General features: G+C 53.2%; 1 protein-coding gene across 2 annotated transcripts in view; it reads left to right on the top strand.

The window, feature by feature from the left end:
* ADGRD1 (adhesion G protein-coupled receptor D1) overlaps nt 1-21565 on the top strand; it is a 189233-nt gene that overhangs the window by 138045 nt on the left and 29623 nt on the right. For both annotated transcript variants that reach the window (XM_050747690.1, XM_050747689.1), the window contains 3 exons: nt 13436-13539; nt 14361-14472; nt 17110-17263. In XM_050747690.1, the coding sequence (XP_050603647.1) occupies nt 13436-13539; nt 14361-14472; nt 17110-17263 (370 nt within the window). The remainder of the gene's footprint in view (nt 1-13435; nt 13540-14360; nt 14473-17109; nt 17264-21565) is intronic.

A 21565-nucleotide genomic window follows, 5' to 3' on the forward strand; every position in this document is an offset into this window, starting at 1 on the left:
AATTGCATGACATGATCAAATGAATAAAATCATTTAGCTCGAAGAGGTGTTTCTGAGGCCTGCTACCCAGGGGTGATGTTTCGTGCTCACTGCTCCTTCCTGATGCCCGGGCGCTGAGACGCGCCTGTGCCCGTGTTTGCTGTCTGAATGAGGGCGTGGAGGATCGAGTCTGTCCCACAAGGGGAGAGGAACTTAGAGAAAAAGGTGTGTTCTCCTTGGAGGCCGGAATGCCACATGCGTGCTGGTTTAGTCAGTGGATCCCAGTCATGCTGACACAACGGGTCTGTACTGCCGCAGGTAGGTGGGAGTTCAACTTTCTGTCCTCTCTAAGGACTGGCCGGCAGGGTATGAGGGAGCGAGGACCTGAGGTTAACCCAGGAGTGGATGCAGGTATGGGCTGGCTCAGCCAGGGACCAAGAGGAGGGCTCAGGCGTGGACTCCCCAGCACTTCTTGCTGAAGCCACGCACCCAATGAAGGTGCTGGGCATGGGGACTGGTGCCGTGGAAGGCATTTGGGCCCGGCCTTAGGGAAAACTCAGCTGCAGCTGTTCCTGGCACTTGTGTTCCCCGCTCAGGGTGTGCAGGCCCGGGAGATGGTCTCGTTGTCTAAGGTGGGAGAGCCCCCCGATGTTGATGGAAAGTCCTGCCGAGGCTGCACCCAGTGAGGAAGGGCAGTGCTCGAGGAGTGTGTGGGAGGTTGGGAGGAGCCCCGGGGCCTGCTGCAGTGCGCTCTTTTTCCTGCAGGTGGCCGCTTCCTCCCAGGTGGCCACTTCCCAGGCTTCGGGCATGGGAAGCATCCCAGGCATGGGCGCCTGCCTTGGGGTGGCTCTGACCTGGGGGGTGCAGGAGCCCTGTGCCAGTACAGGAGCCCCTGGGAATGCCAGTCCCCGAACACCCCTTCCTGGGGCCTGGTGGTCACAGGGAAATAGCACTTCAATAAGATGGTCGTGAACCGTGGTCTGAAGGCTGACTCTGGCCAGTGAATGGGCTTCATTTAGCCCGCAGAGGCTTAAATTTTTAAAAATTGGTTGTCAGTATTCCAAAACACAGATATTTTATCTAAACTTTTGGATTTTTTTTTAAATAAAAAAAGAAGAGGAAAATTTGGCCATGCTAGGCTTCCCCCTCTGGCTGGAAACGACGCTGGAGGCGAGTGGCTGCCACCCCTGTGCTCGGGCGAGGTCCCCAGAGCCCCCCGGTCCACATGGCCTCCCTGTACCACAAGCAGCTGTCCTCCCTCATCATGTTCGTATTGCTCTTCTGCTTTTAGGAGACCGTGAAATGCTTCCTGCTCTTTTCTGGGGGGGAGAGTGGCATCTCCACTGAGAAGGACTTTGGTTCGAACTGTGGGAGGGAGCATGCTCGTTTTGGCAGCACAGTCCCACCTGGGGTTGTGTCTGCAGGCCCCTGCTGCCCTCCTGAGCTGACGCCCTGCCTCTCGGAGGCATTTGAGGTTGTGGTTTCTGAGTCAGAGGAGTCCGTGTCCCGAAACCAACTGCAGGCTTTTCTGGGCATTTCTAAATCTAGCTACGGGTGGGAAAGGAAGGGCACCGTGGGGGCACACCACGCCTTCCTGAGGCAGGAACGGCATGGCCTCCACCCGGACCCACGTTCTAGGCCCCGCGCCCTGCGGTTACCCAGCCAGGTGCAGCCTTGAGCCCCTCAGACAGGCTCTGGCTCCAGGGAAGGGCACAGGGCAGGCAGTGGCAGGGCCTGAATTACATAGCATTGCTGGGAGCTGTGAGAACCACTCTGAGCTGTATTTGCGGTCCCAAGGATGTGTCACAGGCGAGACTGTGCCAACAGTGGTGCCAGCAGCTGCAGCATGTACAGCTCAAGTCAGAAACAGGCTCCCTCCATGGGGTCTCGGTGCGAATGTTAGCCAGACCACCTCCCAATAACACCTCCTGCATGCAACTGGGGTCAGTAGAGGCCCCTCTGCCTCCCAGCCAGCTGGACACACAGGTCCCTCCTGGTGATGTGCTGAGAGGCCTTGAGCAGGTGCCTGCTCTGAGCCTCAGTTTCCCTGCTGCGACATGGGTGGGACACTTTCCTTGTGGAGCTGTGGTGGTTATCGGAGGAGGGAGAAGTAGGCACCACTCAGGCCGAAACACACAGCCTCAACACCCAGCCCTGAGCACCCAACTCGGTACCCAGCCTCAGTACCCAGCCTCAGCACCCAGCCTCAACACCCAGCCCTGAGCACCCAGCCTCAGTACCCAGCCTCGGTACCCAGCCTCAGTACCCAGCCTCAGCACCCAGCCCTGAGCACCCAGCCTCAGCACCCAGCCTCAACACCCAGCCTCAACACCCAGCTCTGAGCACCCAGCCTCAGTCCCCAGCCTCAACACCCAGCCCTGAGCACCCAGCCTCAGCACTCAGCCCTGAGCACCCAGCCTCAGCACCCAGCCTCGGTACCCAGCCTCAGTACCCAGCCTCAGCACCGAGCCCTGAGCACCTAGCCCTGAGCACCCAGCCTCAGCACCCAGCCCCAAACACTGCCTGACAGAGTGAGGTCACAGTGAGCCATGAGTATGAAGTTCCTGGGGATGTCCTGGCCTGAGGACCCCGTGAGAGTGGAGTGGGAGTGGGGTGGGGTGGAGCAGGCCTGGCTACTGCACTTGGGACTGCAGCCATCCCAGCATTAACCCGTTCATGGCCACAAGTCTCCTTCCACTCACTCTTCATAAGAAGGTTCAGTCCTTGGCTGTGGGCACCAGGGCAGGGTGGTCTGTTGCCCTGTTGATGGGGATGGGGGGAACTATGGAGGCTGGAGGGGCTCAGAGGAGAGGCCCCTCCACCCATCCCTGGACCCCTCTAATCCTGGAGGCAGAAGTGTGTCCTGCCTTGCCCAGGAGTAACAAGGAAGCTGGTTTGTTCAGCAGCCCACCCCCTGACTCCCTGAGCAATGCCATGTTCACTAGTGTCTTCCGGCCCAGTGGGGAGGACATCTGTCCTCGGTACCATCCTCTTAGAGACCCAGAAAATTGTCACCATCCCTTCTAATTTCCCAGCCTCTGCAGTTCTTCCAGAAGGAGAGGGTGGTGGGCAAAGCCCGCTGGGTCCTTCTGGATGGGCTCCTTACCATTCCACCAGCACCCTCCAGGTGCACGGGTGTGTGCTGTTCCCACCCCGCCTCACGGGTGAGTTTTCCCAAGTCCTGTCCTGGGCTGCTGAGAGCTGGGCTGGGGATGGGAGCTGGGAGCTCACCGGCGGGAGGCGCAGGGGCATGCATCCTTCCACCCCCTCCTGTCTCCCACCCTACGCACCCCTCCCATGCCCCTCCAATCTCCCTCAAGACGCCCACTCTCGGCCCCCAGGGCCCTCCCCGTACCTGTGGCCTGTGCCTCTCTGAGTGGAGAGCTGAGTGAGCCCTGGGAGCAGGGACGACACCTGCCACCCCCATCTCTCCCGTCAGTGCCCCTGGCTCTCAGGCTGCCGGCCACCTAGGACATTGGGAAATGGACCTCAGAGGTGAAAACCTGTGTTTCGGGTGGAGCAGCAGCCGGGAGCTGCCGGGCTCAGCTCTGCTGTCAGCTCAGCCCCAGCCCTGCCTGGGCACCTCGCAGTCCTGGGGGCAGGGAGACGTAGGTTCAAGGTTCTGAGGGTTCCACCCCTGACCCTCTTGACAAATCCAGTTGCCTTTGCCTCCTCCAGCCAGACCCAGGCTGCTCCTTTTAGAGGAGAAGCAGATGTTGCTTCATTTATTCCCCAATTCTCCCAAAGCAGTGTCTGCTCGGCAGCTGTGCTGTGCTTGAGCCGCTCTGCAGAGGGAGCTGGCAGCAGCCTCTGGGGTGATCCCGTCTCGGGGGATCTTCTTTCAGGGCTACCCTCAGAACTGGGGTCTCACTCTGTGGGGCTGGGGGCGGGCCGGGTGGCCAGGACTGGGAACATGGTCGGGGGTCAGACTGGACGTTCCAGGGGCGGATGGATGCATAGCCCAGCCGAGGGATCGGGTCGCTTTGGCGGGGCCGCTGTGGGCTGCAAGGCTGTGGTCAGAGCTTGACGTCTGAAGCGAGCCAGGTTTCTGGTCAGCACGTGTTTTTTGTCATGAGTGTGCTGAATCTTGGGAATTAGAGTGGGGGTGTGGGCCGTCTAGGAGAAGTTGCCAGCCCCCATGTTAGGAGTGGGGACAGGAGCTTGAGGGCTCTTTCTGGGACATACAGGAAGATGGGATGTCAGGAGATAGAGGGGTTCTGTAGGTTGAATTGTTTGTAAAGATGATACACGCATGTGGGAAAATGCAAGCACACAGAAGGCAGAGAATGGAAACTGACGGTCACGGCCACCGTTCCTGCCTCCCGGCCCTGCCCAGAGCAGCGGCCTAGACACACGCTTGCTTTTCTGTCATTCCAGATGCGGTTGCTGAGCCTGGGGCCCTGGTTTGCTGTTTGTTCTATTTTTGTTTGTTTTTTAAATTTTCTGTACCTCAATGGATGCAAACCGATTTGTTCTTTAAACAAAGGGTGGTGAACTATAAAGACTGCTCCCTTCATTTTTATTTACTGTTTATCTGTTTTAGAGACAAGGTTGCGCACTGTGGCCCAGGCTGGACTCAGTGGCGCCACCTCGGCTCACTGCAGCCTTGACCTCCTGGGCTCCAGAGATCCTCCTACCTCAGCCTCCCAAGTAGCTGGGACTAGAGATATGTACCACCATGCCTCGCAAGATGGCACACTTTAAAAAATGTATCCACGTATCTTGGAGGTTGCTCCTTCTCGGGGTATACAGAGCCACATCTTCCCATGTTAACCACTGCGTAGCTCTCCCATGGGTGGACACTGAAGTGATGGCGGTCTTTGGCCACAGCAAACGACCAGCATCCTGTGCCACACATCCCACCTCCACCTGTGAGGATGGGTTCCCGTGGTGGCACTGCCCGGCCAGTTTCACATTGCCACAGCTGTTTAAAGCAGCTGTCGTCTGGGGCACAGCAGGGGCTGGGCCCTGAGTTCCCAGTCATGTTGAGTCCTGGGTTCTGCCCTGAGATCTACCTGCCTCCTGCTGCCCGGCTCTGCCTCCCAGGGCCGACCACTGTGCTGAGGCCCAGGTCTGTCACATGGGGTAGGTGATGGGAGGGAAGGAGGCCCAACAGCTCTTCTCTCTCACTGCTACAGGTGGCTTTTCGGGCAGTGGCTGCGCCTCTGCTGTGGCTGCAGCCCTGCTGGACAGTCTGTAGATCTGGCTTCCACTGGGGATTTGTGGCATGGCACATTCCTGGGCCACCTCACTACCCCTGTGAGGTCCCCCTTCTCTCCCCTCCCGAGAGTTGGCAATTCCCTGAGTCAAACGTTCCACTCTTGGAAAGTCTGGAGTGGTTTCTCTTTTCCCAGCTGGCCCCAGACTGATGCACAAGCTGTGCAGCCAGGGGAGGCAGCAGGAGCCCCCAGGGTTCCCGGTCTGGAAAACAAGGGGGCGATGGTCCCCTCAGCTGACTCTTTCAACAGGGTCATGGTGGCCCGAGGCAGGCCAGTCCCAGCATCTACTCAAACATACAGCAGCCCAGCTGGGTCCTCGGGGAAGATCTCCTGCCTGTGGCCAGTCCTCTCCCGTCCCGCAGCACCCCTCAAGTGGCCGAGCAGCTCATTTCCACCTGTGCCCGGGCTGTCGGCTCATTTCTATCAGCGGACGTGTAATGTGCCAGCAACTGGACCCAGCCCAGCGGGAGGCTGGCTGCATGCTGCTGGCACACGCTACGGCTGCCTATGGCCAGGGACGGCCGCCAAACCAGGGATGCCTGGAGTCACAGATCCACCAGGGCCTGGTCGCTCGTGCTGTCCAGGAGCCGAGGGCAGGAGTGCAGCTCAGCCAGGGACTGAGGGCTGCCTTAAGGGGAGACAAGCCCCGTGAGAGCCTGGGTGCCAGCCGCTGAGGGACCAGAGACAGGGAGGAGCCAGCCTGGCTGGGACAGGGTGGGCGTCAAAGCCGGGGGTTAGTTCAAGGGCTGGTGTGAGGGTGGAGTGTGGACCCAGCTCGGGGGTCCTGCTCTTGTGCCCGGGAACCCATCCTCCACTCGCCCTGCTCTCTGCTCTATGCTTGGCTTCCTGCCAAGTCCAACCAAGGAGAGATGGTGGTGCTGGGGTGGGCAAAGGGGCCAGCCTCCTACCTGGGCCCCTGCTGGCATGGGCATCCCCCTGTGGCTCCAGCCCCTGCATGCAGACCCTTCCCCGCACACCCACGCCAGCCTCATCTGGGCAGGCTAGTCTGGTTCCAGCTTCTGCTGGTGGCCCGGCCTGGCTCTGCTGCCATTACCTCTCCCGCTGTCCTTCCGTGGTGGCCGCTGTCTGGGCTGCCTCACTGCCTTCTCTGCTTTTTCAGGGCTTCCCTCACCTTCATAACCAGCTCCCCATGTCCAATCCCCTCTACTGAACCAGCTCCCCATGTCCCGTCCCCTCTACTGAACCAGCAGGGAGGGTCTTGCTTTCCCATGATGAAAGGAGAGGGTGGATGGAGGCAGGTCAGAGGCACGGGCTGGGGCTGGAGCATGCAGGGCCTCAGAAGCCGTGGGCAGTGATGGAGGGTTGAGTCTGAGTCTCAGGCACCGTGGAGGGGGTAAGCCGCGAGGGACGAGGCTCCAGTGTACAGTGGAGCCCAAGCCAGGAGGGACTTGGTAGAGGATGCGGCTGGTGCTGCGGGGAGACCAGAGAGTCCCAGGAGGCCAAAGAGATCAAGGCAGGGGCTCTAGAAATCAGTCAGAAAGAGGATCGGGACAGATGGCCGTGTCGTGGCTGAGAAGCCAACAGGACTCGGAGGTGGGCGCTCCAAGGGAGAGGGAAGGGCCTGGGTCAGGGCCTTTCTCAGATCATAGCCGTGTGAGGGCCACCATCCCTCTGTCCCTCTGCAGTCACCTCTGCCACCGCCCCTGTGCATTTCCATCACAGCCTCATTAACACGGCACTGGCAGCCTTAGGTATTTATTCACGTTTACACATCCACGTCTTTGTTCATTACCCACTTCCCCACTGCGATGAGACTTCCATACCTGGCACACAGTAGGTGCTGAATACATGCTTGCTGCTGAAGCAGGGGCCATCAGGGGTCAACCCCAGCCCTGCCCCTCGCCAGCTGTGTGGTGGTGGGCAGTCACTTACTGCGGCTGCCTCAGTGTCCTCATCTGTAAAAGGAAACCACGCTGTCCACTCACAGGCTTGTTCTGAGGATTCGATGCCTTCAAGCAGCAGGGACCTTGTTTCTGTCATTTCCAACTACTCTTCTGTGGTTCTCCATGATGCCTGCAGTTTGCCAGATCCTCTCTCGGGCCCTGGGGATTCAGAATTAAACAAGACAATCGACCTGTCTTCATGGAACTTACTGTCAGAGCTCACATCACTCTGGTCTAGAAGGCTGTCTCCTGTCCTGTCTGTCAGGTTCCTGCCCAAGCATTGAGGCCTGTGTGAAGCCCTCTCCCTCCTAACACCCACTCAGTATTTCTCTCTGCCTCCCTCAGATCACCCTCCCTCCCTTCCAGTTTCCTCAGGCCATGTGCAGGTAGTGGTGGAGTTAATGTTTAACACGGGTTGCAGGGTTAAGTAATACAACGACAAATCCATGGCTGAATGTGTGTTACAACTAGAATGTGCCTGTAGTAAAGAGAAGGGAGTGAGTCACTATCGGGATCACCTAGATTGCCACTCTGTGGACTTGAAAGCTGTGTTGAAGCAGAGAGGTTTGCAGACCCTGACGTGTGCATGCTGTTTCTTCTTGATCCCTCCTGAAGTCTGCCTCATTATTCAGACCATTGTGTGGAAGAAGAATGTATGATGTTACGTGCAAAAGCCATGGAGACTCCAGTTTATGGGGGATCTCAGGAGTTTTCAAAAGTCATTTTGATCATCTATCATTTTTACCTGTGGGCTCACCTTAAAACTCAAGCACCATGTAAAATGTGACCCTTCAATATATCTGGCCTTATGTTTCTTACAATCATTTCAAGGCTGCCTGGTCAGGCTATTAGCTCTGTTCAAGGGAAGAGCCATATGTCTTTCTTTTTAGTGTTCCCCATTGTGCCTGGCATGATGCTGGCTTTGGGTGGGTTTGATAAAAGTATATGGTAAAGAAACTTGATTGATGATGGGGTTGGTTCATGATGGGGTTGGTTGATGGTAAGGTTTGCTGGTGGTAAGGTTGGTTGAAGATAGGGTTGGTTAACGGTAGGTTGGTTGAGGGTAGATTGGCTGAAGGTAAAGTTGGTTGACGATGGGTTTGATTGATAATCAGGTTGATTAATAGGTTGGTTTATGATGCATTTGGTTAATGGGTTGGTTAATGGTTAGGTTAGTTGATAGTAGGTTGGTTGAAGGTCAGTTTATGATGAGTTTGGTTGATGATGGGTCAGTTGATGGTAGAGTTGGTTGATAGTGGATTACTTGAAGGTAAGGTTGGTTGATGGTGGGTTTGGCTGATGGTCAATTGGCTGGTAGTTTGGTTGATGATGGGTTGGTTGATGGTAAGGTTGGTTCATGGTTGGTTTGGTTGATGGTCAGGTTGGTTGATGGTGGAGTTGATGATGGGTTGGTTGATGGTCAGGTTGGTTGATGGCGGAGTTGGTTGATGATGGGTTGGTTGATGGTCAGGTTGGTTGATGATGGATTGGTTGATGATGGGTTGGTTGATGGTAAGGTTGGTTGATGGTGGAGTTGGTTGATGATGGGTTGGTTGATGGTAAGGTTGGTTCATGGTCAGTTTAGTTGATGGTCAGGCTGGTTGATGGTGGAGTTGGTTGATGATGGGTTGGTTGATGGTAAGGTTGGTTCATGGTCTATTTGGTTGATGGCCACGTTGATTGATGGTGCAGTTGGTTGATAGGTTGGTTGATGATGGGTTGGTTGATGGTGGAGTTGGTTGATGATGGGTTGGTTGATGGTAAAGTTGGTTCATGGTTGGTTTGGTTGATGGTCAGGTTGGTTGATGATGGGTTGGTTGATAGGTTGGTTGATTATGGGTTGGTTGATGGTGGAGTTGGTTGATGATGGGTTGGTTGATGGTCAGGTTGGTCAATGATGAGTTGGTTGATGATGGGTTGGCTGATGGTAAGGTTGGTTGATGGTCTGTTTGGTTGATGGTCAGGTTGATTGATGGTACAGTTGGTTGATAGGCTGGTTGATGAGGGGTTGGTTGATGTTAAGGTTGGTTGATGGTGGATTGGTTGATGGTGGAGTTGGTTTATAGTCAGATTAGCTAGTGGTGCATCATTTGAATGTAAGGTTGGTTGATGGTAGGCTTGGTTAATGGTAAGGTTGATTGATGATGGGTTGGTTGATGGTGAGTTGATTGACAATGGGTTGGTTGATGGTGTGGTTAGTTGGCAATAAGGTTGATTGATAATATGGTTGGAAGGCTTACAGCATAAGTGGGTAGGTGTGGGTCTGGCTAGGCTCCCATTTGTAGGAAACTCCCAGTAGAATGGGTGGCTGAGAATGGAGATTAAGATGTTTTAGAGAGTTGACTGACCAACTGCAGCCCAGTGTGCAGCGAACTCTCATATCAGCCCACTGGAACCTCACTGCATTTGCAAATAGATGAGCTAAAGCTTTATTTTCTCAATTTAAAAGATATTATTAATCAGTGATGTAGATTTAGGAAATCTGTTGAATCAGTGGCAGAGTCAGATGGGTAGATGTGAGGGCTCTTTCTCCCCTGACGCCTTCAGCAAATCCCTCTGGTTACCATTGTGCCCAATAGTGCTCACTGCTGTTTTCAGAGCTGCGAGATGAGGTAGGAAAAGCTTCCCTAAGTGGACTGCATCCTCAGAGCTTCCCATGTCCCTGGGGGAGAGGTGACACCCCATGAAATGCAGCCGTGGTGTCTGAGAGTGACATGCATCCCTCTGGTGGGATGTGAGATAACTTGGGTAGAGCAGAGATGCTCAGGAGTGGGGAGGAGCCAGGGCCTTGTGGGGTGGAGACCTGTGTGGGGTGCATCTCTTAGGGGGGCTTCCCAGGGCAGTGGGCCAGGCAGGCTTTTGGACACCACTGCTTTCCTTCCTTCACTAGCAGTGTTTCCATTGGTTTTTCTTTTTCTTTCTTTCTTTTTTTTTTGAGATGGAGTCTGGCTGTGTTGCCCAGACTGGAGTGCAGTGGCATGATTTCGGCTCACTGCAACCTTCACCTCTTGGGTTCAAGTGATTCTCCTGCCTCCGCCTCCTGAATAGCTGGGATTACAGGTGTGGGCCACCACATCCGGCTAATTTTTGTATTTTTAGTAGAGACAGGGTTTCACTATGTTGGCCAGGCTGGTTTCAAACTCCTCACCTCAGGTGATCTGCCTGCCTCGGCCTCCCAAAGTGCTGGGATTACAGGCATGAGCCACTGCGCGTGTCCTCCATTGGTTTTTAACTGAATTCAGTTTGGTGACTGCTGCAGAGGTGGATGTTCGTTTCCAAGAACCACTTCCTCTGTTGAGGCCCAAAACTTTTGTAACTGACCCTTCCTTCCATCTCTAGGCAGAGATCAGTGTGAGGGACAAGACTTTTCTGTTGCCTTAGGAGACAGCAAAGAAAGATTGCATATCCAGTACAATGTCAGTGTGTCCTGTGTTTGGTTTTATTCTTAGTTTATTTGGTTTTATTCTTAATTTCTGCAAAATCTCACTTCCTCTAAAACAGCACTTCTTAAACCACATCTCTGTTTTTGTCACTGGGTCTTTTCCCTTCCTCCTCCAAAGAGTTTAAGAAATGCCAAGTTAAACATAGCTAAACAGGTGTTTTTTTGTTTTTGTTTTTGTTTTTTACCTGCAGAATCCTCAGAACTCTTAAGTGGCTTTATATTCATCCAAAAAGTCTTCTAAGGGGTGCAGAGAATGGAGTGTTTTCCAAACCTATCTGAAACCAGAAACATCATTTCATGGGATTTGCTAACAATGTCATGCAGAAACTGGAGTGTCACACACGGAGCGTGGGGAATGTGGCCTAGAAATTTAGTTCCCTTCACCCACTGCGGCTATGCGATTAATGGGAGTAGCTCTTGGCCCGTCCATCTGCAGATGGAGATGTTTGTTTCCATTGCCGAGAATGCTGTGGTGGGAAGGCACTGGCAGTGTCGCCTATTGAGGAACTCGTTTTGCCAAACATACTCGGCAGGTGACTGAGGAGTGCCTTCCCCTCCCACAAGGCCCCTTCTGCCGGCAGAAGGCGCCTGTGACCTCAGCTCCCACCTGGTGGAGCAGAGATGGGCAGCACTGGGCAGCCTCGGGCCTCCGGGAGGCCCCTGTTCACCCACAGCGTCCCAGGTGCACTGGCTGTTGCCAGGCAGGGATAGGGAGTGGGCTCTGGGCAGAGTCGGTGTGAGTTCACCAAAGTCTCCACCTTGAGTTCCTCCAGCCCAGTGCAGGAGAGCCCACAAGGGTCAGGGGAAGCTGAGATGGAGGCGCACACCCAGGGAACATCGTGGTACCTGCTGCAGGGAAGCCCACGGGCGTGGCTGTGATTCCCAGGAGGCAGAGGTCCGCAGCCTGAAGGTCCTCTCAAATATGGGAGGCCAGGCCCAGGAGTTGAAGGAAAAAGGTTTATCCATGGGAGAAGGAATAGTGGGGCTCTCCCACCCCTAACTGGATGATTCTGCAATAACCAGAGACAAGAACAAGAAATCGCAGCCATTCTCCTGAGGGGACAGGGGGCCCCGTTTCTTCAGAGTCCCCTCTCACCCTCAGGGACACTGATGGTCTCCCCTGTGACTGCCCCTCTTCTCTCCCTGGGGCGTCATGAACCTGGAAGGGGGATTCTTCCGTCTCCCTGGTCAGTGCCCACCTTTCCCATTAGAACCACGATGTCCATGGAGAGGGAAGTCCAGTCCCAGGGAAATCGGAACTTGTGCCCAGGTCCTTGCCTGCTGAGGCCTGAGCTGGCGTTCGGCACAGGTGGCTCCGCCCAGCCCTCAGCCTCTCTGCCTTGTCCCTGAGCCCGAGAGCACAAAAGAGCCCCTCCAGGGGAAATGCTGCTGGTGTCATGGCAACAGTTGCTTCACTCCTGATAGGGGCCCGGCCAAGGCCCTGTCTCCCGCAAGCACTGGACCCCAGAGAGGATACCAGGGCCTGCAGGGTGAAAGTGAGCTCCTGCTAAAAGGGGAGGCCCAGGCTGCAGGGTCCAGGTTGCCCCTACCCCAGCCCCACGCATCCAGGAATCTAGCACGTCTGCAGCGCCTCGGGCGTGAGCCCACTCCCTGTCAGTCACAGTTGAAGGCGGTGCTCACTGAGCGTTCGGGCTTCCCATGGCCCCCTGGCCCCAGGTTGCTCCCTGAGGTCCAGGACACTGCCTGCCTCACCTTGAGCTGGGGTCCCCTGGGCCTGCGGTGTCTCCTCTGTCATTGCCAACAGCTCCTTATGCACTCAGAGTGGCCTCCTTTTGTTCCTTTGTCCTGGTGATCGGGGAGAAGGCATTTAGACTCCCCCTACGCCCATGCCATGGGAAGAAGCTGGAGGCAGGGGTCTCAGAGGATGGGGGACACGGGTCTGGGGACTGGGGTCTCTGTGCCCGACGGGGACAGCGTGATGCAGGCTTCAGGCTTCAGCTGGGTCTCTGACAAGAGCCACGGACCACAGGAGGAAGCACGTGGCGCCCTCCTGCACGTGAGCAGCTGGGAGGCTGCCCTTCCAGGCCTGTGGCTTAGGAGCCCGGAGCCTCCTGGAGCCCAGGGTCACACGTGTCTGAGCTTGAGGCCCTGACTTGGGAACCGAGGGAGCGCCGTCTGGATTGTGCAGTTGGTGAACTGCGGCTTTGGTTCGATCCTTTGTGGCTCTGCAGCCGCTTCATCCCCAGGTGTGTTTTGCTCTGCCTCATTCCCTCAAGGTGTTGGGACCCCGCAGATACGGGTGCTGGAGATCACCACCGTGTCCATTTAGAGAGCTTTCCTGAGGCCCACAGTGTGCAGGCGGCAGCCATTGTGCAGGCGCTGGGAAGGTCGCGGCCTCGGGCCAGGGCGGTAACCGGCTCTTCCCTAGCTGCTGCAGCACTTTGTGTTTGTAAATTCATGGAGTCCTTGCGGCCACTGGGGGTGGAGAGCGGGGCGTTATTTTCATTTCACAGCTGAGTGTCACATGTCCCAGATTGTCAGCCAGGACATGGCCCAGCTGGGACTTGAACCCAGGAGGTCTGGCTCCGGGGCTGACTCTTCGTCTGCAGCCCTGTGTATTGCAGTGTAGACAGGACACTCAGCTCCTGGCCAAGCCCATCAGCCGCAGTCTGCAGACTGTGGCTGAGGGAGCCTGAGTGATCTGTAGGGTACCTCGGGGCACTGGACATGCACGCACAGAACCAGGGCTGCAACCCCAGCATCAGCCTCTGTAGGTGGCAGCAACAGACATTTGGGCTGGGAGGCAGGGCTTGGTGGTCAGCACCACGCTCACACGGGACCAGCTGTGCACCTGCCTGGGCCCTCTGCAGCTTCAGGCTCCGATGAGGTGGCTGGGCCAGCTGCTGACGTCTCTGCTCTGCTCCCCGCAGCTTGCACGTGGACACCAGGTGGCGCTGTCGTCTATCAGCTATGTGGGCTGCTCCCTCTCCGTGCTCTGCCTGGTGGCCACGCTGGTCACCTTCGCCGTGCTGTCGTGAGTCCCCTTTTCTAATCCACCCAACAGCCCCTCAGCCCCTGCCTGCACCCCAGATCTCAAGATGGATGAGACGGGAGAGGGGAGGGGCTGTGGAGGTAAGAGCACCAGGCTTAGCTAAGCTGGAAAGGTCTGGAAAGGCCCCCAGCCCAGGCACAGGAATTCTGGTGGAACCCAAGCCAGGCAAAAGGAGATGGCCATGGGCCTGGGGACACCTCAGCTCCCCTCAGTTCAGACATTCATTCTGGCTCCCACGTTCCTCAGCACAGGCGTGTGGTCGGCTCTGAGGGCCTGACTGGACCCAAGAGAGATGAGAACATGCTTGAATGGGGGCTGGACAATAACCAAGTAAACAAAAGCGAGAACAAACATCTTCACGGTGATCACGCTACCAGGCAGCAGGGCAGAGAGGGGGGGGTGCAGCTGGGTCCCAGCAGTGGTCAGGAAGCTGATGCTGAGGGGGACATTCGGGCCGCTATGCAGGGACCGGGGAGAGGGTTTACCGCATGGGAACAGCTATGCAAAGCTGGAATAAGCTGGGACTTTGAGAAGCAGGAACATGAGTTGGGAGAGAAAAGAACTGAGTCAGGGCAGAGCCACGGCCCAGGGTCAGACTGTGTAGGGCTGGGTGGGCATGCAAGGAGCTGGGATCAGATTCAAGAGCAATAGGGAGCCATTGAGGGTCCACAGCAGGGAGTGACAGCAGCCCCTTCTGGCTGCTCTTGGAGAAATGGATACAGGGACTCTGTGGGCCATGGAGCTGAGCCTGGGGGACTGGGTTGGCACAGGGCCCGGGCCTCACACCCTGCTTCTGTCCTCAGCTCCGTGAGCACCATCCGGAACCAGCGCTACCACATCCATGCCAACCTGTCCTTCGCTGTGCTGGTGGCCCAGGTCCTGCTGCTCATTAGCTTCCACCTTGAGCCGGGCACGGTGAGTGGGCGCAGGTCCTTGTTCCTGCGCTGTCCTTCCCCAGCCTCCTCGGATGTCACTGGGTGGCACCTTCTCCTGCTAGCTTTTTCCACTCAAATTTCAGACCCTATCTCACCAGACAACCAGGGCTGTGGTTTTTCGGGGGAAGCAGAGACCGTGACGTGCACGAGCTGGTTCCTCTGCTGCACGCCAGCCTCCGGTAAAACTGCTGCTGCCGCCACCCACTCACACTGCCTAGCATCAGCTACACGCAAGGCACGGTGTCAAGGGCTTGCATCTGCAAAGCCATCTCACCCTCTAAGCACCTGTCATCCTCCCAGCCTACAGATAAAGGAATTGGGGCACAGGGCTTACAGGCCTTGGCCAAGCTGACGGCCTGGTGTGGGTAGACCAGGACTCTTGTCAGCTGCAGGCTGTACGCTTCATCAGGTGCTTGACAGCAAACAGTTGTGCCACCTCTGCTCAGCGAAGCAGACCTGCAGACCTAGATGCCACCTTTCCCTGCTCTTTGCATGGAGTTGGGAGTTCTCTGGGGCCCTAGGAAGTCTTAGACCTCACAGAAGTCAAAGAGCTGAGACTCTGAAGTGACCCAGCAGCGCAGTGACGTAGGCCTGTAAACCAGTTGATGGAAGAGAAAAACAGAGGGCTGCCTGCTCCATGTGTGGGAGGAAAAAGGGAGCTGGCTCTGGCAGAAGCTCTTAGGAACCCAGCAGGATAAGCCCGTGGTCTTAGGGTGCAATCAGGATTGGCCAACAGAAGATGAACGCTTTACCCCATGCCTAGCGGATCAGCAGAGCCTCTCCTCCTCACTGCCCAGCGGAGCCCTTTGTCCCCATGCATGTCCTGGGGCTGCTGCCTATGGACAGACCCGCCTTCCTGTGGCAGCAGGCACCTCCCTCACGGGCACCCCCCCTTGGACTCGGGAGCATCCGCGAAGTTCCTGGATGCACCGTGAAATGGACAGGGTGTGCAGTGGCCTCAAGCTCTCCTGCTGGATGCTTCTCAGGCTCCGGTGTGAACCATCACGCGAGGATTCCTTACAGTGCAGATTTTGGTTCAGGAGCTGTGGGTGTGGCCCAGAATACTGTATTTCTATCAATCATTCAGGTGATGCTGACGCTGCCTGTCCAAGTCCACGCTGGGGAGCGAGGTCCCACTGTGTGCTGGCAGCAGGAGGGGAGGCAGGTCTGCAGCAGCTCCAGGTGTCTATAATCCCAGCTGGTGGCCCTAGGGGACTGGGAGAGCATCTTTCCTCCAGAACCCTATGTCTGAATCCCAGGGAAGGGCTCTGATTGGTCCCCCTCTCCCAGAGACCTGTCTCTGAATCCTAGGGAAGGGCCCTGATTGGTCCTGCTCTCCCAGAGACCTGTGTCTAAATCCCAGGGAAGGGCTCCGATTGGTCCCGCTCTCCCAGAGACCTGTGTCTGAATCCCAGGGAAGAGCTCCGATTGGTCCCGCTCTCCCAGAGACCTGTGTCTGAATCCCAGGGAAGGGCTCCGATTGGTCCTGTTTGAGGGGTGTGCCTACAGGGTAAACCTTTGTGCCAGATGGGAGAGGATGATTGTAGTGGTTGGTCCCACCCGAGCCTCTGGGGTGGGGAGGGGCTGCTCCCCAAGGGAAAGGGGTAGCTGGTCCTGGAAGACACAGGGCCAGGGGTCGCTGAGCCAACAAAAATAATAGGTGTGTCTTATTTTTTATCTATATATAACAGATCATGATGACAAGAAACACATTTAGTGGCTCATACATTCCTTCTCTGAGAACTAATGACTTGGGCACATCTGAAGGACACAACTTGGAGCACCAGCAGAGCTGGGTTGTCCTGGGGTCCTTGGTTTGTGTTCCTTCCTGGGCTTTGGTTCCCTGGACTTTTATCTAGAGCTAAGGGACAAGCCTTGGCTCTTCCCAGCACCTGGACTCACAGGGAGCAGAGGGGTGGAGCCCCAGGAGGATCTGAGGCTGCACAGTTCAGGGCCTGTCTCTCTCCATCCTGGGCACCTGGGGCCTCCAGGCTACAGGGGAGGAATGGAGAGGTTCCCAAGGCCCTACCTGTCTGTCCCTGAGCCCTGTTGAGGGGAAGCCTGTGGAGCAGCATGGTTGCCTGAGCCCCTTTCAGTTCTAACTACAACTTGGAAGCTGCAGTCAATTTAGTTAGAACTAGAAGTCTCAGCATCTAGGGTTCAGCCACATGGCAGGCGGCAGGCTCCACACCTCTCTGGGAGCCACGTGGCTTCCAAAGTTCCCTGCTCTAGTCCTCACCTGGGAGGGAAACTCTTCCATAGTCCCTGCCTTAGCCCCAGTATCCACCCTGATTGGACCAGGTGAGTCATGTGCCTATCCCTGAGCCAATCCTGTTGCAAGGAATGGATAGTTTTGCTGATTGGTTGGGCCTGAGTCCTGTGCCCTCTCCTGAAACAATCACCATCCCTGGGGACAACATGGTACTGTGATTGGCTAGCCACGCCTCACATGCTGCACCCAAATCCCTGGGCTTGAGCAACAGGAAGATACCCTGGGAAGAAATGTGGTCACATGACCAAAAGACCCCCAGGCCACGGATACTGGGAGTCTGGGACCATAGCCACATCCAGGGCCCACCCTGGGCTGTCTCACCTCCCATCTCTGGTTAAATCCTAGACCCCCTGCCGGGTGATGGCCGTGCTCCTACACTACTTCTTCCTGAGTGCCTTCGCATGGATGCTGGTGGAGGGGCTGCACCTCTACAGCATGGTGATCAAGGTCTTTGGGTCGGAGGACAGCAAGCACCGTTACTACTATGGAATGGGATGGGGTAGGTGGGGCAGGGCAGGTGGGATGGCAGGGCAGGAGGGAGAGGAAGAGATAGGTGGGGATGGGGTAGGCAGGACAGGATGAGACAGGTGGAAGCGGGGACAGAAGGGGCAGGTGGGGATGGGGGGAGGTGGAAATGGGGTTTGATAGGATGGGATAGGGAAAGTCAGATGTGCTTTCATCTTCATATTATGCTTCTTGGTGCCGCCTAGAGACCCAGCTAGGAAGGAGAATCCACTGGCTAATCAAAGGCAAAAATTCCACATCACTTGGAAACGTTTCCAACCTTCCTGACGTGATTTATCAATTTTGGTGATCTTTTCAAAGAACCAACTTTTAGTTTGATTTTCTTTTTTGTTTTTCTATTATCTGTTTCTTTAATTTCTGCTTTAATCTTCATTCTTTCCTTCCTTCTGCTTATTTTAGCTTTAGTTTCTTCTTGTTTTCCAGTGTGTCGAAGTGAAAGTGGAGGTTACTGAGTTGAGATTTTCTTTTTTAATATAGGCATGTATAGTGATATATTTCCTTCTTCCCACTGCTTTAACTGCATCCTGTATGTTTCATTTGTGCTTTCATTTTAAATTCATCTCAAAATATTTTCAAATTTATTTAATTTTTATTTGACCCATTGATTATTTGCACATATTCGTGAGTTTCTCACTTTTTTCTATTATTGATGTCTGATTTTATTTCATTGTGGAAAGACAGCATATTTTGTATGATTTCAGTCCTTTTAACTGTATTAAGGTTTGTTTTATGTCTTAGTAAGTATCTGTCCTGGAAAGTGGTCCATATGCCCTTGAGAAGAATGTGTATTCTCCTGTTGGATGGAGCAGTCTCCAGATACCTGTTAGGCCTAAGTTGGTTTATAGTGTTGTTCAAGTCTTCTGTTTCCTCACTGATCTTTTTTCTAGTTGTTCTGTCCATTACTGAAGTATTGAAGTCACCATTTGTTGTGTTGTCTATTTCTCCCTTCAATTTGTTGATGCTGTTTCCTGTCGCTTGGGGTTCTGTTTTTAGGTACACGTATGTTTATACTTACATCTTTCTGATGAATCAACCCTTTTACATTGATAAAACGTCTCTTCATCTCCTTTTGTTTTGTTTTAAAGTCTGTTTGTCCCATATGATTAGTAGAGCCACTCCAGCTTTCTTGCAGTTGCTGTTTGCAGAGTATATATATTTTCCATCCTTTTACTTTCTACTTATTTGTATCTTTGAACCTAAGGCATATCTCCTGTAAACAGAGTACAATTGGATTTTTAAAAATTGTCTGTCAATTTCTGCCTTTTGGCTGGGTCATTTAATCCTTTCACATGTAATGTTATGATATATATGGTGAATTCACATCAACAATTTTTCTCTTGGTTTTCTATGTGCTTACTGTCTGTTTTGTTTATTCTTCCTTTACTTCTTTCTTTTGAATTAAGTGAATATTTCCTAGTGTAACACTTTAATTCTCTTAATGATTTTTTCACTTTCTTTGGTTATTTTCCTAGCGATTGACCTAATGCTTACTATATACATCTTAGCATATTAGAATCTATTCCAAATTTATACTAAATCACAAGATATAAACATTATTTTTATATAGGCATATTCTCTCTTCCTTGTGTTCTGTGATTATTGTTATACATATTACATCTGTATAAGGCACAATTCAATAATACATTTTTATAACTATTGCTTTAATCTTGTATCTTTTAAAGAAGCTGGGATAAAAGGAGAGCAAGTACATATTTATAGAGTTATATTAACCTTCTTATTTCCTATTTCTGGTTCTCTGTATTTTTTTCCTGTGAATTTGAGTTTCCATCTGGTGGTGTTGCTTGCTATGTGTATATATGTTTCTGTGTGTGTTAAGATTACTTTTTGGGGTCATTTGCTTTCAGCCTGGAGAACTTTCTTTGTTATTTCTTGTAAGGCATGTCTGCTAGCAACAGATTTAGTTGTTGTTTATCTGGAAATGCCTTTATTTCATCTTCATTTTTAAAAAGTAGTTTTTCCAGATATAAGATTCTTTTCTGCCTTTCTTTCTTTGATTACGTCATCTCACTGCCTTCTGGCTCTGCTGTCTCTCATAATAAGTCAAGGCTCCATCTCACTGGGGCCCCTTGTATTTGAAGAATTGTTCTTCTGTTGATTCTGTCAAGACTTTCTCTTCGTATTTGTCTTTCAGCACTTTAACTCTGATGTCACTGGGTGTATATCTCATTGTGTTTACCTTTTTTTTTTTCTTTTTGTGACAGGGTTTCAGTCACCCAGGCTGGAGTGCAGTGGCACCGTCTCGGCTCACTGCAGCCTCCGCCTCCCAGCCTCAAGCGATGCTTCCACCTCACCCTGTTGAGTAGCTGGGACCACAGTTACATGTCACCATGCCTGGCTAATTTTTGTGTTTTTGTAGAGACAGAGTTTCTCCATGTTGTCCAGGCTGGTCCTGAACTTTTGGGCACAAGCAGTCTGCCCACTTCAGCCTCCCAAAGGGCTGGGATTACAGGCGTGAGCCACCATGCCTGGCCCACGTTTTGGTGTTTTTTGAGCTTCTTAGATGAATTATCTTCATCAAATCTGGGAACATTTCAGCATTATTTATTGAAATACATTTTATGTTCCCTTGTCTCTCTCCTCTCTTTCTAATATTCCCATTATGAATAGGTTGGTGTGCTTGATGGTGTTCCACATTTCTCGGAGACTCTTGATTTTTCTTCGTTCTTTTTTTTCTTTGTTCTTCAAATTGCATAATCTTTCTTTATCTCTCTTCAAGTTCACTGACTCTTCTGTCAGTTTGGATCTATTTTGGAACCCTCTAGTGGAGTTTTAACATTTCAGTTATTATATTTTCAACTCCAGAATTTTCATTTGGTTCTTTTTTTAGAATTGTGGTCTCTTTATTGCTATTCTGTGTTTGATGAGACAGGGTCGTTATGCAGTCCTTTACTTTTTCAACGATAGTTTCATTTAGTTCTTTGAACATATTTATAATGATTGCTTTGAAGTCTTTTTTTCTTTTTTTTTTTTTTTTTTTGATAAATATGACAACTGAGCCTTCTCACAGGCAGTTTCTGTTGCCTAGATTTTTCCCTGTGTATGTGTCACACTTTCTGGTTTCTTTGTATATCTCATAGTTTTTTGTTGAAGACTTGTCATCTTAGATGATACATTGTAGCCACCCTTGATACAGATTCCCTCCTTCCCTGGCTTCTCCCTGCTTGCTTATTTATTTGTTTAGTAACTTGGCTGGACTATTTAGCAAGGTCTTTTTCCCTTGTGGTGTGATGGTGTGAGTCCTCTGAGGTCACTCCCCAGAGGGCAGCCTCAGGCATGTGCAGTCACCCGGGGATGACAGTGGTTTTAGCAGGGCACGCTGTCTCTTTCCATGGCCTCTGTCTCCAGCTCTCTACTTAGGTTTGTGTAACACCATCTGCCAGGTTCCACGAATTGCCAGACTATGTCTCTGTTGTTTCCAACAATAGCTTGGGGCACATGCTGCTTTCCAGCTTGATCTAATTAACTCCAGGCCCCTTTGTAGGGGTATTTTTGAGGCCAGTCTCTGAGATTTGTTCTGACCCCAGGAAGACTCTTCTTAGCTGTCTCTTCCCTGGCTGTCTCCCGTAAACCGGCCGGAATGTGGTTATCTTGGTGTTGTCATGGAGCCACCAGCTTCCTCTTCATTCCCTACTGCAGAGGCTCCGTTCTTCCCCAGACCACCTGAGGCTTGAACTTCTCCACTCTGTTTCAAATCGGTTCCCATGGGGAGCACTTTGGAGTTCTCTAACCTAATGGGTAGCTTCTTTTCCTGGGAAGAATTCCTGAGGTTCTGCTCTGGAGCTGCAGGCAAGGACAGTGGCCCACTTTTTGTGGAGTGACATGTCTGCCTCTCATGCAGGGCACTGGGTGGGGGAATAGCTTCAGATCTTCCGAGCTTGTCTCTCGCAGTGTAGAACCTCTGCCCCATGAGTCAGCAGAGATGAGGGCAGTGAGGCCCCAGGGTTCCGAGCCTGCCACACCTGGACAGACCCTGTGCACTATGAGTTGGAGGAGGGAGTCCCAACCTTTCAGCTGCTTTTACCTGGACTGGAGCTTCTAGAACACAAAGTTTGGGGGAATGAGAAATGCGGGCAGCCCTCCCCACCTCCCCCAGCCTGGAGAGATACCACAGCCCTGGACTGGGAGCTAGAGGGAGTGGAGCCCCGTCTTCTTGCCCACACCTACTTGGAGCAGAGCCTCTGTCACACCGAGCTGGGCAGGGAAGCAGGTTTTGGCTGAAGTGCCACAGACTCAGTCTTCTTAACAAGATTTAGTA

Source organism: Macaca thibetana, chromosome 11 (genome assembly GCF_024542745.1).
Source record: "Macaca thibetana thibetana isolate TM-01 chromosome 11, ASM2454274v1, whole genome shotgun sequence".
In the NCBI taxonomy this organism is placed as follows: domain Eukaryota; kingdom Metazoa; phylum Chordata; class Mammalia; order Primates; family Cercopithecidae; genus Macaca; species Macaca thibetana.